General features: G+C 39.1%; 1 protein-coding gene across 3 annotated transcripts in view; it reads left to right on the forward strand.

Annotated features, from left to right (window-relative positions):
* The window catches only part of stxbp6 (syntaxin binding protein 6 (amisyn)), a 66647-nt gene extending 49638 nt beyond the window's left edge, over positions 1-17009 (forward strand). For 2 of the 3 annotated variants that reach the window (XM_038728549.1, XM_038728548.1), the window contains 5 exons: positions 4742-4872; positions 5076-5241; positions 7642-7740; positions 13353-13510; positions 15324-17009. In XM_038728549.1, coding sequence (XP_038584477.1) covers positions 4742-4872; positions 5076-5241; positions 7642-7740; positions 13353-13510; positions 15324-15347 — 578 coding nt within the window. In that variant the 3' untranslated portion in view covers positions 15348-17009. The remainder of the gene's footprint in view (positions 1-4741; positions 4873-5075; positions 5242-7641; positions 7741-13352; positions 13511-15323) is intronic. The other variant, XM_038728550.1, reaches the window with a different exon arrangement.
* The last annotated feature ends 511 nt before the right edge of the window (positions 17010-17520 follow it).

Genomic DNA, 17520 nt, shown 5'->3' on the forward strand with positions numbered 1-17520 from the left:
CTCTCAATGGTTTAAAGTGAGAAACAAATTATTCTGTCTTTTTCTCAGTCACATGCGCACATCTGAACTTTTCTGAACTTGCACTGGGTCATGCATGCTTTTTTGTTTTGAAATAAGCTAAAGACACTAATACTGACATTAATGTATGTTTTGTTTTGACTTGTGTGTTTCTCTCTTTGTCTTCAAACGGCAACATTTGAGTTGCTTGCTTTTATAGAATCATAATGTTTCATAAAGCTGATAATGATGATTCATATTGATGCATCTGTTTAGCTTTTCTATGTACATGTGATCAATCCCTTTAGGTCATGTCTGGCCCTCAGCCAAGCCAAACAAACTGACAGTACACAGTCCTTTGTAGCCCAGCACTTTTTTCCATTAGCATTTCCTACTGTCTAAATGATTTCCGAATGACTTCTGGTAACTGGGATCCAGCCTAGAGTCAAAACTGCATGTGAACCGTCCTAGCTTGCCATCCCTGTATGAACTGTAGGTGCCAGTTCCTGCTCAGGGGTCTTTTGTGCCATGCAAATGAGATCCTCATGGCAACCGTGTCTCCTTTATGTCAGAGCATAGAGCCAATTGACTGCTTACTGAAGGGCCCTAAATTGTTGAGAGAACCTAGTTGAGATGGAGACTGTGAAGTGATTCTTTGAAGTAGGACAGATGGGAGTCAAATGATTAAAAACATACATTTAATCTTTTAAACTAGACAGAGTAAATAGTGTAATCTTGAACTGTAAACAAAAATTGTAATATCAATGGAGATCTGTTTAGCAACACAACCACAGATTTCCGATAAACAGCTTACTAAAGTTTTCATATTTGCCATCCGAGACACCTGAAGTCAGATAATTCTTGCTGCTAAATATCATCTTGCGCACGGGAATGACCTTTCTTTTTTTGTAGGAGCAAAAGAGGCATGTTTGGTAACACTTTATTTGAACCCTGTGCAGCATCCATAACAGGTGTATAAACGGACAATGACAGATAACACAGTATGCAGTAACATAGCTGTTATCATATTTAATGATGCTTACAGACATCAAAAATTCTCAGTGTGTTATAAAACAAATAATAACTTTCTATACATGTGCAAATCAGTTATAGATTTAAAACATTCCATTCGTCACCCTGGAAATATAAGTTTTAAGTAAAAATGTTTTATAAGAAGAGGCTGCTGTACTGATCACGCACATACACTGTATGCAATCCAGTGAAAATGGCAGCTAATGTTGGCTGGCGTGTCAGCTTTGTGTACATCTTTCTCTTGTAAATTAGTTACTTCACTTCTTCGTAGTGGGTGAATCTTGGAACAACCAGTCATTCCAAAGGCAGCATGGTGCCTCCCTGACTGTACAGTTACACGTTCCATAGCTGATGGGATCTTTTGTTATTCTGTGGTTTTGGATTTTCATACATCGCTCTCGGATGGCCTAAAATGTTGATGTATATCATATTTCTGGCTTGTGGAAGGGGATTTTTGAGATGCATCAGTGTTGACACGAGAATTAAGTTGTATTATATAAGGGAGAGTAAGTTAATAATGTTATGCCCTTGTGGGTGGTCCTCCATATTCTGTTAACTTTCATGGTGTTGGCAGCTCCAATTTTTTGCATGAATACCCTTGTTCTGTCGTACTTGCCTTGGCATTGGTTGTACTAGATGTATGTTTTCATAGTGCTGCAATCAAGATTTCCACAAATACCTGAATGTATCTGAATCTGCACACTTCTCACATGATCATTTATGTCATTACTGCTTTAGATAAAACTCCTCCTGGTCCTCATATTTCTCTAAACAACCATGGCTTTGATAATATTTCCTTGTGGAAAGCTGATCCTGAGAATGTTTCCTCTGTGATGTCCGCAGTCTGTGAATGGTACAGTATGAGTTTCCCTTCAGGCGGCAGCGCTCGCTCATAGCCAAGCACAACAAGGGACTGATCCACCCGAGGAAGTGAGCGCATGTCACCATCAGAGCATGAGAAAGGAGCAGGATAGGAACCCCAGCATGGCCTTCCTCTGAAAGCCCACATGGAAACAATGGCTTTGGCAGCTTCTTAGTAGTTGTGGTCTTTGTTTGTAGATATATTATATAGCCAAGTGGTGCTCATTCCCATAAAGTATACTGCGCTGTAACATTGTGTTTTAGGGTGTGACTGCAATTATTATGTTTGCTTTGTAAATGTGAAGCATGTCAGGGATTAGAGTTTCATATTCAATCCACTTCCACCAGTTCATGTGCAGGAAGGGAAAATGTGTCTACATCCATCTTTTTATCTACCCTTAGTGCGAGAGTTCAAGCTACCTGAACTTTGAGGTTAAATTTTTGTAGAACGGCTTGAGTATACATTCTCTCACAGTCCTCTCCTTAATTTCGGTTTCAATAAAGCCAGCTCCTCAAACTTTCAGTAATTGTTTAATATGCAGGGGTCAACAGCTGAATATGAAAATGATTTTTTTTTTTGTTTGATTAAGACTTTGATCTTGATGTGTTGAAGATTTAGCTCCATGGCGTTGAGACGAGGTCTCTTTCACATATTTACCAATGTATTCACTAGTTGGGTGTCAGAGTAATGTCGTAGTTTTATTAAAAAGATAAATAGCCAAACAGTGCCACCTGATTGTGACAGAACATGCAGTAAAATTTCTTTCCCATGTGAGCAACGTGTCATTTAATATGCATTTATTGTGTTTCATGCCATTTGTCCAGTGTTATACTGTTGTTGCAGGCTCAACGCCGAGCTTGTGATATGACAGTGTGAAGATGCTAATGTATCAGTCAAAGCCTCTCAGGCTCAGTGGTCACACTTCATTACTATGATTATCATGCTTTTTTCCCCCATCTGTTATGTTGAATAGTATAGACTGTTGTCAGGTGAAACATGTCATTTGAAGACATAACCTTGGGCTGTAAAAACCTGTGATGGGCATTTGTCGCTATTGTGTGATATTTTATAGACCAAGCATATTCAGTTAATTAAAAAAATATCATCAGATTAATTGATTATCATTAGTTCCAGCCCTGTACCGTATAGGGCGATTCTGGTAGGTAAGATGGAAGCAGGAGAAAAATGGTTTCTAGTTGAATTCATACTGTACTTGTGTCAGTCTTTTATCTCTCCGCTACCAGTCCTTCACTTACCAAGCGAGAGCAACAAAAACCTATTTCTACTTTATCAGTTTGTGGAAAGTAGTGGTTCTGTGTTTTAATCTATCATCTGCCACAACTGTGGCTCAGAGACAAATTATTCTTGCTGTGAAGTGGATGACCTGAGTTGCTAGACTCCTACCCTTCAACACACTGGTTCATTACATCCAGTGGTAGTCCTGTTTATGCAATTTTTTGGTTTCTGTAGCTTCTATTAGCCTTCTGTGTGACCCAAAACAGATCTGATCACTCATTCATTTCTTTGTCGTGGCTGTGGCTGTTTGTTTGAATAAAAATAAATTCTCAAAGAAAAGATTAGAAATAAATGACTGCCAGTCTGCTTGGATTGGATTGTATCTGTCTGCCTCTGTCCACCCTGCAACCTCGGGCCAGCAACCTCAAGTATTAACTGCAGCTGTCTAAATGGATTCACAAACATATTCCAACATATCCAAACATCCCTCCTCTCTGGGGAGTTTGCATACTGATGTATCACCTGATGTAACATTCAGCCCTACCTATATTTTCAAAATAATTCCCAGAGAAAGGTGCAGTAGTTCTTTCACAAAGCAAACCTAAACAGGCAAAGTGTAACATGGCAACCAGCGTGGATGCTAGTATTTTATGGAGTTGAGAAGCAGAGTAAAGAGCAACAGCAGTGAAAGTGACTCAAAAGTGACCTGAGATGACACAATGGCAAATGTGGGAGAGCGGAAGCAGAGGTTCACTGCCAGGGTTAAAAAAGCAACTCAGGAGCATGTTTCCCCTGAGATGTAATAGGATTTCACTATCCAGCCACACACACAAACACATATCGAGCTGTCCAGACACACGATGGAACTGTGAGCTTCGATGATCAGTAAATGTGATGGTTTTGATCTCTGTATGGGAAAGGTCAAACCCAGAAATCCATTGGAACAGAGGTGAAAGTACAGCACTGTAATGCTGAGGTGAGTGAGGCCAAAATGTGATGTGATGTTATTAGACAGGGGGTCAAACATCAGTGAAGTTTTGGTACCTTAAAACACCTTAGTTAGAGATTCATATATGTTACACTTTGTTAGCTTATAGGACATTGGCCTCATACCAAAGTACAGGAAACAAATACTCAGCAATTTATACTTTGACATGAACAATATAACGACATGTTATGTTCTTCAAACCAGTAGTGTGGGAAAATGTTCTTTATGTAGCTGGAGCACAACAGAAACTCATTGCACATATGCTGTATTTAAGAGTATTGCGCACAGTTTGGCAAATCCATGTTAACAGGGTTTGTGTGTTCATGGTTGGGCTGTGTCTTCTCATAGGAAATTAGTTTCTTTGGAAATCTGTTGCTGTTGGCTTCAGAGGTGAAATGTCCATTGTTAATGGATCCCTTTGTTTCTACCACCCACAAAAGGAAGCTAGTGCTTGACTGTAATATTCATCATCTTTTGATCTGAACTGTCCATTTATCCTAATCGGAACTTTCTCCCAATGTAAGAACCATAGCGTCTGCACAGAAACCCCATATAATGGTATTGAATGTTGTGGTTGATAATGCAACAATCTTATCTGGTGCGTGTTATTGTATTTGTTTCCACAGTGACAAATAAGAAACCTTCCCACTTATCCATCACTAAGGTGAAGCAGTTCCAAGGATCTTCTGCCTTCGTAAAAAGGTCACAGTGGACAATGGACCAGCTACGGCAGGTCAACGGCATTGACCCGAACAAAGTATGTCATTATTAGTCCCCTTCAGACACTGCTATTTATTTACGTAGTTAATATATGCAGGGGAAATCTTATGGGTTAAAATGAGTATTGCTGATACAAAATGTGTCCCCTTTTCCCGCTGATAATAGATCTTAGTTTTCTTTCCCTGAAGACACACACTCACCTCTCACTCGTGTCTCACTCTTACTGGTATTCTCTCCAAGGACTGTCCAGAGTTCGACCTGATGTTCGAAAATGCTTTTGACCAGTGGGTTGCTGGTTCAGCAGGAGAGAAGTGCACCTTCATCCAGATTCTTTACCATACTTGCCAGCGTTACAGCTCAGCGCGGAAACCAGAGTTCGTCAACTGCCAGTCCAAACTACTCGGGGGTAAGACAAAAAACTACACTGTTAACTGTCCTTTGTTAATATTTTTGTTCAGAACACAGTGGCTCTCAATGCCAGACTTGCTGCTGTCGTCCTGTGCTATAAACCAGTCTGAATCTGATTATGCATGATGACAACCAGCATCTGCTGTGTATGAAAATGCATGCTTATTCCTTGTACACAGCATCTGTTATTAAGGTCAATGAGGATGTCCAACAAAATGCATCAACAGGGACTCAAAGCATCTGACACAGATGAACTGGTTTAAAGCACTAAACACTTAATAATAATTGTCCCTAATTTATGTGATGTTGACACATTTCATTGTGTGTGTGAGACTCATTTCTTTCAATTGGTTTCCACCCTTCATGATAACATTAAACATCAACACAAGTAAGAGCTATAACAGTCCTGTAATTATTTTTGACACTGATATTAAATCTGTGGGACTATGGAACTACAGTTGAAAACTAACCTCTCCCTTTGAAAATAGCGTTCATTCCCAACTAATAAGTGATCAAAGAAGTCAAAACATAACCAATTACCAAATATTTTAGACGCGTCAAATGTAAATCTAAAACTGCATAATTGGTCATTTTCATGCTGCAAATTGTGTGTTACCCAGGAGGGGGAAGAGTTCTGGTGCTGGTTTCCTCTACAGTGAAGCCCAGTAGAGAATGCAGCATTTTCAGCGGTTTAATCAGATATTGATCTGTTTACCCCCAAGCCTCATCTTTGAGTAACCATTCACCTTGTTATGTTATTGATGGAATTATTCATGGAATCACATTCTCCTGCATTGTTACAGATGGACCCCATCTACCAAGAATCACCAATTACCACAAATAGATGTTTTTGAACTTCAGACTGTGTTAAGCTACAAATAAAATCTTACTGTCAGCAAGTCACAGAATGAATGTTGAAACATGTGCTTAGTGAAAGCTTTCACTCATGATGCAAAAAACAGTGTTATTAGTATAATAGAACATAAAGTACATAGCAGAGAAGTGAAACTGTGAAATATGTGTATAAAGACTCTATACATACTGTGAATTTTCCTTTGCTCTTCTTATTCCATGTGTGTGGGAACCCTCTATCTGCTCATTGATGGTAAGGTTGCCCCTTGTCTTCAAAATCACGTTGCCTTGACCTCCCTCCTACTCTGAAAGCCATATCTATATTTAACTCACTTAAACTGACCCGGGTGCATATTATAGTCTATGTATGTGTAGGTGGAAAGTAGTGATGACCTGAAGAGCACTGAACCCGGGTTTTCTTTAGATGTAGGATGGAGGATGCAATGCAAATGTTCTAAATCAACCACACACCTCCGATAGATCTGAAAATTACATCTTGTAGCACTGTCTTAACTGCAGAGTGTGTGCGTGTGATTAAAAAGTTGACAGTTCACTACGCACATTATGACAGGAGGAACGGAGAGGATGCCAGCCTGCTGCCAACTCTGTCGACTCCAGTTTAAGTCTCACACCAGTGCAAAACAAAAATCATGACGCTGCTCAGGTGTGGGACCATAACTGTAGGAGACTCTATCTGCAGAATTGTCCGGAAAAACACAAAAGGTAGCTAGGTAATGCACATAATTCTGGTTATACACTGTCACATTTTATTTATACAGAACGATGAATCAAGACGTGTATATTAATACAGTAACTACCATTATTAAGTACTCTAAAAGGAAGAATACTGCCATTGTCAACATTTTATCATCAGGCAGTATCATCCTGAGTCGCAATGTAATTAGGGCTAGAGGAGTTGATATTGTGATGCAAAATCATATAAATAAAATTCAGGAGAGATTTTTTTAATTTCTGGATTGCTTTCTTTCCCGCATCCTTTACATCTCTGTCCATATTAATGTGCCTTGTTACTGGTGCTTATGTGCCGAATGGAGTAGATTCACAACCGCATGTTTTTGGTCCTTGATGGGGCATGTAATTGGTCTAGGGATAAAAGCAGCTGATTTGGAATTGCCTTGTTATCAGTGCCAACTTGGTCCGCTGGCCACACTTTTATCCTGATTACCCCAATTCCCACCTGAGTTTTTCTACCTCAGTGGCGTGGATTCGTGACTTCATTCTAAATGAAATGTTAAATCTGTGAGCTTAGTGGATGCTTTCAAACCATCAGCATATTAGGAAAACTCGTCTCCCTGTACTTAACCTAAATGCTCTCTGTGAGGGTTACAATCAATGGATGGATGAATAATTAAACAGTAACCAATCCCACAGTTTTTTGCATGACATTTATAAACAACTAAACCCTCAATACTTAACGTCTGATTTAATAATCCAACAACGGTAACCCCTCTTGACAAATTTTAAAACTCTGTCATGTTTTCCAACATTGAAGCTGACTATGACTTTTGATATTTTTTCATCGCAGAAGACCAAGCTGTAGATTCAGTCATTTTCCGTTGCAAGGTCTATTTGAACAGAATGAGGAAAGAATTTGTTGCACACCACGGTCATCTACTAAGACGAGGTAAGCCGGTGTTACAAACTACTTGGACTAAATTAAAAGTTATATCCCTTACTATAAAGTCTTGAGTTCCTCCACAAAATTAGGGTGGTATACAAAGTTTCACAGGCTAAGTTAAACAAATACGTCCAATTGATGAGTTCTACAAGTAGTCAGGTTGAGGTAGAGGATCTCCAAGATGTATCCCCCATCTGGAATACCGCTGTACTATACAGTAGATACTCTTTGAAAAGTCTGTCCCCTACCTTCAGAACTAAGGGCTCTGCTCCTGGCTGTCAGGGATTTCCGGGACTTGTATCGTTATTGTTAGGGATGTACTGTAGTTAACATTTACAAACACAGAGCTTTCATCTCTGTGCTCCCAGTGAGCACAAGGTCATTGGCTTGTGTTGTCACTGTGGGGGTTGAGCACATGCTGAAGGGGATTTTAAGTTTACATCCAAAGGTTATGTGAGTTATGTTCATTGCCCTTGCCCCTCACTGCCACTGTGTGTACAGAGTCGCTGACTAATACTGTGCAGAGGTAAATCACATTTTGATGGACAGTGCAAGGGCAGCGCAATGATGCAATGAGTGCTTCTTCCCTAATAGTTTCCTCAGTAATCTGTACTTCTGTATAGCATTTCACAAATTAACATTTAAGCTTAGGCAAGGCTATAATGATGGGAATTATGGCTGTTTAATGCATTGTGTGATGCTGACATTTATCTGCTGATTAAAGCCACTGAGAGTAGGCTGTTCCTGAATACCTAGTAGCTGTTTATCCGTCAGTATTGGAACGATTCAGTGGTACATTCAGGACAGGATGTCCATGTTTGTCCTCATTTTGTGCCCTTTGTCATGCTGGTTAAAAATGCTACAGCAAGGCACTGTGACTAAACTAAAGGCCTGAGCAAGAAAGGTCAAGTCTTTTCCCTCATGAAAAAATGTCAGGGGCAGAGTCTCTCCTTGCTTTTCTGAGTGGTTAACCAAGGGGTTGAAGGAGTCATTCAGGCTTCACGTCCACCTCACTCCAAAGAAAGCGAGAGTATCTGTAGGACAAGTTCATCAGCTGTAGTTCTGTTTGTAATAGGATCATTTGTTGTAAACCTCCGCACTGGATCATATGTTTTACATTAACAATTGAGTTATGGTGCAATTAAGTTTATGTAGGTCAAAATGAAGACGGCCTATGACTGCTGATGCTAATCAAATCGAAGATGCCGGTGGTGGTGGGGAGGAAGCAGCATTGTGATGCTTGAAAGACTATGATATAATGACTGGCGTGTACATTAGGGTGTATATACAGTATATATTTCATGGGGAGGGAGTGGTATTGGGAAAGAGGCAAAATTACAGATGGCTAGATGATTTGTGAAGAACGCAGAGGTAGGGAGAAATGCCCTTTGTGAAAGGTTTGGGAGTGACCATTGAAAGGCAGAATTAATTGTATAGGGAATAACTGCAGAGAGAATGTGGAGAAAAGTGATTGGATAAAAGGCTATTGAGAAGTAATAGGTGTGTGTCGGGAGTGCCGGGGGGAGGTGCCCCCATCTGAACCTCTGCTGTAGTTTCATTACGCTGCTTGGGATAATGTCAAGATTTGCATTAATTAAACTGTGGCGGGGGTTTATCATGCAGCAGGAACTGCACAACTGTATTTAGGCCCCTGTGATGTCGATTTTCCTCCTTTTATACATCATTCCTTTATGCGTAATCCATTTGAAATTGGTGTTGGTACTTAAAGGGCCTACTTTGCTTACTGTAACTTGCCTTTCTAGTTTTCAAAATATAGTAAACTGACCATTGCAAAATAGCATGTATACTCACAACAACGAAGCAATTGAAAACATTGTTTTTTTTTGTTTTTTTTCCTCAAGATTTTGTTCCTATTATTTCTGTTTTAATCTTGTTAAATAAAAAAACTTTGCAATTGCACAGAAGGATTAAAGGCGGAATGCTTTGCCTTATTTTATTTAATTTTTCCAGCCTTGGCATTCATGTCATTATGATTTATTGTGTTCAACTTATGTCACCTATTTACTTAAGAGCTTTATACCTCCACTTCTCAGAAAGTAAGTAAGTAAGAAAACTAAGTAACTAACTTAGTAAGTAAGTAACTTCCATCTGTTGAATTTGAACATAAATTAAAAGATGTCCTTTTATCAGAGAAACACAAAATTGAAATACAGTTGTGGATTGGGTGGACGTTATCATAGATTTGCAATTTAAATGCAGAAATGTTTTTTAAAACCATTTTAGAATTCCTCACACGCTTCCTTGTTTCCTTTTTTGGCTGCCTGTCCTCGACTCTGTTATAACTTCTAGAAGCTGGAAAATGGAATTTGTGATTTACTCTGTCACTGTGAATAGATCAGTCTTGATTTTTAAAACCTTACACTCTTGTATGTCATAAATCTACAGAACAAAAGTGATGATGTTTTAATATTGCCTGTCTCATAATAGCAGAAACTGGGAAGAGAAGACCCAAACTGAGTACTTGTGAGGCAAGAGGCTCTAGATATGTAGGTAAAGCTTTGAAAGGGATTGGGATCATTTATAGAAATCCTTGACAGAATGTTTCATATTTTCTTTGGATGAATAACAGCAGCATAAAGCCCTCTGGTAATATCTGGGTAATAGGGAGAATCTTTGATGGTACTTGTTGAAGTGCAGATAAGTGTGCTCTCTAATACTTAACATAAATTATTCTAGGACACTCTTTCCCTTCAAACACCCACACGTCACACCCCACAGCATTATCCTAACACAGTGGTAATATACGCTGCCGAAGTGAAAATACTAAAGAAATTGTAGCATGTATTCTTTGAATGGATCTTATTGTGTTGGTGTGTTTGTTCTTGAAGTCAACCATCGAGTCTAATCCATCCCATATGCTTTGAGATTTGCTGTGACTTAGCTGACAACATCTCGTGAAGTTTATCTGACATGTTCCTGTTGATAACAATCAGCTTATTTTCTTTAGTGCCACGGCAGTGCAGCCTGTAATCTGCTGCTTGCAGCAGAACTGGAAAAGGATGGGTTGACTTTAAATGATCTTTCCCCTTCCTTGTTATGTTCGCCATTGCACATTCTTATTTTCTGGAAGTTTTTATTGCCTGAAAACAACATTGCCCTTTCTGTTCAGTCTCTATTGTTAACGAAACCCTGGCTTATTACAATAACATGGGGTATTGCAACAACATTCCTCCTGCATTGTTGAGAGAGGTGTGTCATGGATGTAGTGCTGTAGGTTTGGCCTCACACTGTGGTTCATTCTCGATCAACAGTGTAAGTTGATAAAATCTTCACAAAAAGCTCCTGACTTAGTGCAACATAAGTATCATAACAAGTTCTTTAAACTTATATATAAATATAAAAAATATATACTGCATTAATACCAGTGGACCTCCTAATTACATAAAAGAACCGCTTTTCATGTGATCAGCCATCACTATTATCAGTGATGGCTGATCAGCTTCCCCTTTACGTTACGAGTCACTAAAGCTCATAGTTTAGATCACAGCGATGGCACCACGTAACATCATGTTTCATTTAGCTCCTGATGCTACCGCCTCTTCATAAGCTTTCCAGAATGTCTCCACCCTGCTTTCTCTGTAATTACATTCTCTGCTGGGGGAGCCCACGCTACAGCCCGTCACTGATCTCTGAGAATGGAGAAGAAAGGCACCAGAGAAAGGGGAAAAAATGGTGTGCAGACAAATAAAGATGTTCACTGAGTGCATGGCATGGAGGGGGTTATATTGAGGATGATGGGAGTTTTACTCCCAGGCTCTGGAGGAGGAGGAGAGGATTAAGAGGAATCTGTCTGAAGGTGAAAAGGTCTTATTTGTTCTAGTAAAGACCTGAAGCCTCTCAGAGAAATGTTTTTTTTTTTAGATGTGTTTAGCCAATTTAAACCAGACTCTACATTTATAATGTATGATCATTACACGTGCACTTTGCTTTTCTACATGGTACAGAGTTCCTATTTCCTAAGTACTACATTCACATTTTAGCTGTGGACTGTGGCATTCTTGTATGCTGTTGACAGATTCTAATATTTCAAGCTTTGACCAAATGAAAAAGGATTCCTGACAAGTATGAAGCTTATTTCATCATTGGTCCAGATGTGTTTGTCATCTCCAGACCCCATCGTGGTCTGGAGATAATTGACTGAAGGCAATGTGTAAATGCATGCGTTTCCATTTCGCTTTTGGGTGCATAGGTGTGGGTATGAACATCTACACATCCGTCTTTGTGTATGCGGCACAGGTGTTTCTCTACACAAACTACTTTGACTTCGAATCGCGTTAACTTCTTTGAAGGAACACCAGTTGGCCTCGCCGTCTGCTTTTGGGCTATCATATATCCCACTGCAGCAGAGCTGTCCCAATTATCTGTCACTCAGCCTACCTGCCTTGATGCCATGGGACATACACACACTATATTGCAGTTTCCTGTGGGTGCAGATAGAATCAAGCTTGTCATGTCTTAATACAGTCAGTACCTTCAAGCTTTGCTCAGCCTGTTTCTTCCCCTCAAAGTCATTTACTATATATCTAAGGATATAGACCTTGGGATATTGAATCTAGCTTATTTTCTGTTCAATCTTTTCATTGTTGTTTGTTTTTTTTCTTTATTAGTTTTCACTTGTCCAGTTTTAAAGTTAGGTACAAGAAAGCGTAATTGTGGATTTTTGTCTTTTTGTAACATTGTGAACACTGTGGTGCCACTTTAGTGTTTTAATTAAAATTGCTTGTCAGGACCTTGCCACCACAGACTGAAACTCTCCTTTGAGTCTCTTTGGGAAATCAAAGGTTGCTGTTAAAATGAGCAGCAGGCGACAACTTCAAAAACAAAGCGGATTTTTTTTTTTTTTCCCTAACTTGCATGCTCAGATCAGATACATCTACACAAAATGACATATTATAACCCTCTGGAACAATGCATATAAATCTGTATTGCCGACAAAAAGAAAGCAGCAGGGAGGTGCTGTTCCCAGTCTGGTTGCTAGCGTAGCCTATAACAGCAGCACTCCCAACGTGCAGTAGATTAATGGCTTGTCAGAGGAAACATCCGCAGGGCTGCCACGGTTATCGGAAGATGTGTTGTCTGTCTTATATCCACTACAAGGTCTCCAGGGCTGGCCATGCAGCCAACCACACATCCAGGAGAGTAATCGCAGAGGTGGCACTGCAAGTTCAAAACTGAAGAAAGGCAGTGCTGAATCTTAACAGGGACGACATGCTTCTTAAAAAGAAAATCCAGTGTTGCATGTGTTGCTGTTGCGTACTTTGAAGTTTGAAAAGGTTAATTTCACTTGATCTTTCCTTGAAGTAAATCACCTTTTGAAGAAAACTCATTAGCCACCTTCCCACGGTGCACCCCATGGAAGCCACTTTTTCATGTTTTTGTCTTCCACCATTAACACTAATGCTCAGGGTCACTGATTAAACTGCACCCATCTAATGCCACAAGTTCATTTGTCACAGCTGGCCTCCTATGTTCTTTTGTTCACCAAAGGAATCACAAAGTGTTCCCCCTTTGTCTTTTCTCTCCCCTTTTGTGTCATACCTTACTTTTATTCTTCTCTTTGCTTGCTCTTGCTTCTTCACTCCCACCCCTATCTGCAGGTAACAGTATACTACACTCAGCTGCAGACAGTGTGACGAGTGCTGTACAGAAGGCCAGCCAGGCTCTGAATGAGCGTGGCGAGCGATTAGGTCGGGCTGAAGATAGGACTGCAGACATGATGAACAGTGCCGAACAGTTCGCTGTCACTGCGCACAAGGTGAGTAAATATGTTCGCAAGACCCATAACAATGCATAACCTCAGGGTGGGTTTACCGTTATGTATTTTAATACAGTGCATTGGAATCCTGACACTTGAGTCCCACTTCATATGCTGTAGAATACCGTAAAACTTTGATTAATAGCCCAGGCTTTTATTTGCTAAAATCACCGAATTGACCCTGCCTATATTTGGGACAGGTGTCCATATGGGACAGGTCTTTAATTCCTCTTGCACAAAACTGAAATAGGCTACTATGAAACAGTTTATTTATTTATTTATTTCAAACAGAATATTACTTACTAAATTATCCAGTAATATCAAATACACGTCATTCATTTGATCTACCTCAGACGGACTGCTTATGCGCTTTTATTTTGATGAGAGAAGTGTGGCAGAAGTTAGCAGACAGAGAGCGATTGACTTCACATGACAGGATTCATAACCTGGATAAATTTTTATGAAAAGCTGTTTTGATTCTTTTGATCGGTGGGCTAAAGGAATATAAATAATTCAGAGTTAACAGAAGTCGGCACTTTTCTTTTTCTTTTCATCTCGTACCATGCTGCTTACACTGGTAAATCTATAAGAAATACACGAGTGCACCTGATTATGATCATCATAGCCGTCTTTATAATAGTACACAGTATATCACACATCCCTGGGTTTGCAGCTTAGCTTCTTGTATAAAATTAGGCTGCTAGTCTGGTGATACACATGTGCCCTCTAAAGTGGGATGTCAATAACTTTAATAGTGCAGCCATCCACTGCCTGTTGAAATTATTGTTTTGAGTGATGCATAATGTCATACTAGTGATGGTGTAATAATTGAAAGACATTTCAAGACCCATGCATGGCCCTCTTACTGCTTATAGATGAGCTTCCCTACCGTGATGAATTACAAAAACTGTGATAAGCCAAGAAAAATGCCCTGGCTCTGTTGGTTTCAGGAGAGAATGACTGTAGGACCCCCATGAAGAATCACTCATTTGCTGTCGTTTCTCATTTCATTCGCTGCCATTAGCTTTTATATTATATGTTTCATAACTTATCATTTATCTTGCACATAATCATCTAGACTCATCATGTTGCATGTCTGAAGCCCTCTGTTAAAAGCAGTTAGTAGTCTTACAGACGGATAAAGATGTAATTCCTGACACTGCATATGTTGTAAGTGGAACTCTGCACATAGTCTAGCTTCAGATTAGAGTCCAGTCCAACGTCTACAGCGCTGTGAGAGTGTCACCTTGACTCTTTTTTTCCTTTTAGTTCACTTCTGCAACCCCATTTCTTCACTTTGTGATAGCAGTGGATTTAGCTGCGCTGCTCAGTTTGAATCAAGACCCTTCATTTCTACACGCTGCTCTACTGCCCCCACTTGTTCGATCTGGAGAATTCAGTTGTCATTCTACGGCAACATACTTCATGCTCAGTCTGTAGTCTGTGTAAATGAGTGTTTATTTTATCCTCATGTCTCCATACCCTGTAGCTTTATATGAGATTGGTGGCCCTGGTCATCTCTCTAATGAGCCTCCAGGCGAGCCCATTAGAAACCTTGTTAATGAGATTAATTATGTGGCCTTGTCATTGCCTGAATAAAAAACACCAGTACACCCTGGCTGCTTTCCAGCCTTTTCTCCTTTTGTGGAACGGTTCTAAAATAGTGAAATCTGTACCTTTTTTATGTATATTGTGCTTGCTTTTGTTTTTTGTTTTGAGAGTCTATTACATCTACTGCCCAACATTTTGCTGAGATGATCATTCAAAATTCTTTCTGTATTATTTCTCAACCCCTACCCCAATTTTTCCACAGCTTGCCATGAAGCACAAGTGTTAGACCACTGCCAAAACCAACTAGGGGGGTGGGGATCAACAATCGTCGCTGTACAGGAGAAGGATTCCAGATGTTATTCTTTTTAAAACTTTTTAATATGATTACTTAACAATGTTAACATATTGTTTTGAGTTATTGTATTCTGGTGCATCTAATGATGGTGACCCATCGAGCGGGGGCTTAACAACGCTACTGTCTGCAGAATGTTTCATGCTTCTGTTTGCCAAAAAAAAAGTTACAAGGCACAGCCATGACTGTATTTGATAACCACAGCCACTCAAAACACCTCCCCTTTTGATATGCCCAGACGCTAATGTGACCACACACATGCTCACAAGTCATTATCAAAAACCAAGACATGGAACATCTAGTCTCACAGGTTATTAATTGTTGAGGGTTATTTATTAGCACTGCAGTGATTATGATGGAGTTTGATTCATGAGTGACAGACCCTCTCACAGGTTACACAGGTGTGACTTTGGATTGGGTAGCAGTATACTATATATATATATATATATATATATATATATATATATATATAGGTGTGGGATATCAGATGAAAGAAATAATCACATCTGTGGAGAAAACAACATTAACTCTACCCCTGAACATCAATAAATTCAAAAGTATTTATTTTCAATTGAATGTGTCCTCTCTTTTGATTCTTGAACATTGCAGTCTTTTAATCTGTTATGTCCATCATTTCAAAATGTACAGTATTAGTCAAAATGTTTTCAACATTTTAACAGCGAAATATTTTATTCCTTTGTTTGACTTGTTTACCATTAAAAAGCAACCAAAACTACATGGAATACAGTTGCCAACAGTTTTTGAAATGCACTTGAAGTTTTAAACTCTGTTTTGAAAATAAGCTTTTTAAGTATAATAATTTATGTTAAGGGGAGTGGGGGGCAATTCAGTAAACCAACTTCTGCATTGTAAAAAGCAAAACATGTAATTCTTCTAGTACTATCTCACTGTCTGTAGAGCTCATTTGTGCATGGGATGTTTCAAATTACTCCCAGCTGTAATTCAATTGTAAACATTCAATAGCCATATTTTATTGTTTTTGAATAATTTGGGTTGGTCAATATCAAGATGTATATACCAATAGGTATAGGACACAATGTTTCAAATGTGACTGTAACTTTGACTTCCTCACTGGTAAGATACCGCCCTCACAATCGAGATGTATTTGATTCTTTTTATATTTTGAATTTTATAATTCATGACGTTACAATGCACCGACAACCTTATCTTGAGTTGAGTTCATACTGAAACTTTCAAGTTGCCTAAATGTTACTGTGCTTGTATTCCTCTCTCTAACACTTTGGATGTTTATTGTTTTAATAAAAATATATATATACACACACATAGTGTCCTTTTTTATAACCAGCTTTAACAATTCTATCAAACATTGGAATCAGAAGTTGCACATTTGGGTGTTCTTTGATTGTTATTGCATTTGTGTGTTTTAATCACATGGATTTTCTCTACTCATGAACAATAAGCTGCCAAAAGCTTAAAGTGTCTAAAGGGTCTTTTTGTCACTTTCTCTGTCTGATATGCTTATTTTCACTTCATTCTTGAACTATGCTCATGTCACACTTATCCCAAGTCTCTATAATACTGTAAGGTGTAAAATAAAGTCCAATCAAAATAAAATGGTTCTTCTTTAGTGCCTTTTGCTGTCTCACCTCAAATCAGTGTTAAAATTGTTTTGCTTAATGTGGCAACCCAGGGTAACACGGCCTCAGAAGATCAATGAAGAAATGGTCGTTAAAATTAAATGAGATGCTGTGTGGTGTTTCTATATTACAGGGGATTTCTGCAGAAGTCACAGTATGAAGTAAAATAGTAAGGCCTCAGCTTCCTGTTCTTAGCTGACAGGAGTGGCACCCGCTGAGCAGATGTACCTAATAAAGTGGCCGGTGAGTGCATATCTGCATGCTTACCTCTGCTGAGTTGTTTCACCAAGTTTAAATGAATGTACTGGTTCTACAGTATATGTGTATTTAAATGACTTACTGTAGGTAAAGATTTTATTTGACAAGTAGGGCTATTGAAATCTTTATTATTAGGTTTTGTCAATCTTGCACAGTGAACTCTATCTCCAAATTCATCACTTTTTCAAGTTGTGCCCCTGGATATACACACTCATATATACATACTATAT

The sequence above is a fragment of the Micropterus salmoides genome, unplaced genomic scaffold, assembly GCF_014851395.1.
Source record: "Micropterus salmoides isolate LMB-PRFRI ecotype aquatic unplaced genomic scaffold, ASM1485139v1 Ms_hic_scaffold_19, whole genome shotgun sequence".
NCBI classification, from domain to species: Eukaryota; Metazoa; Chordata; class Actinopteri; order Centrarchiformes; family Centrarchidae; genus Micropterus; species Micropterus salmoides.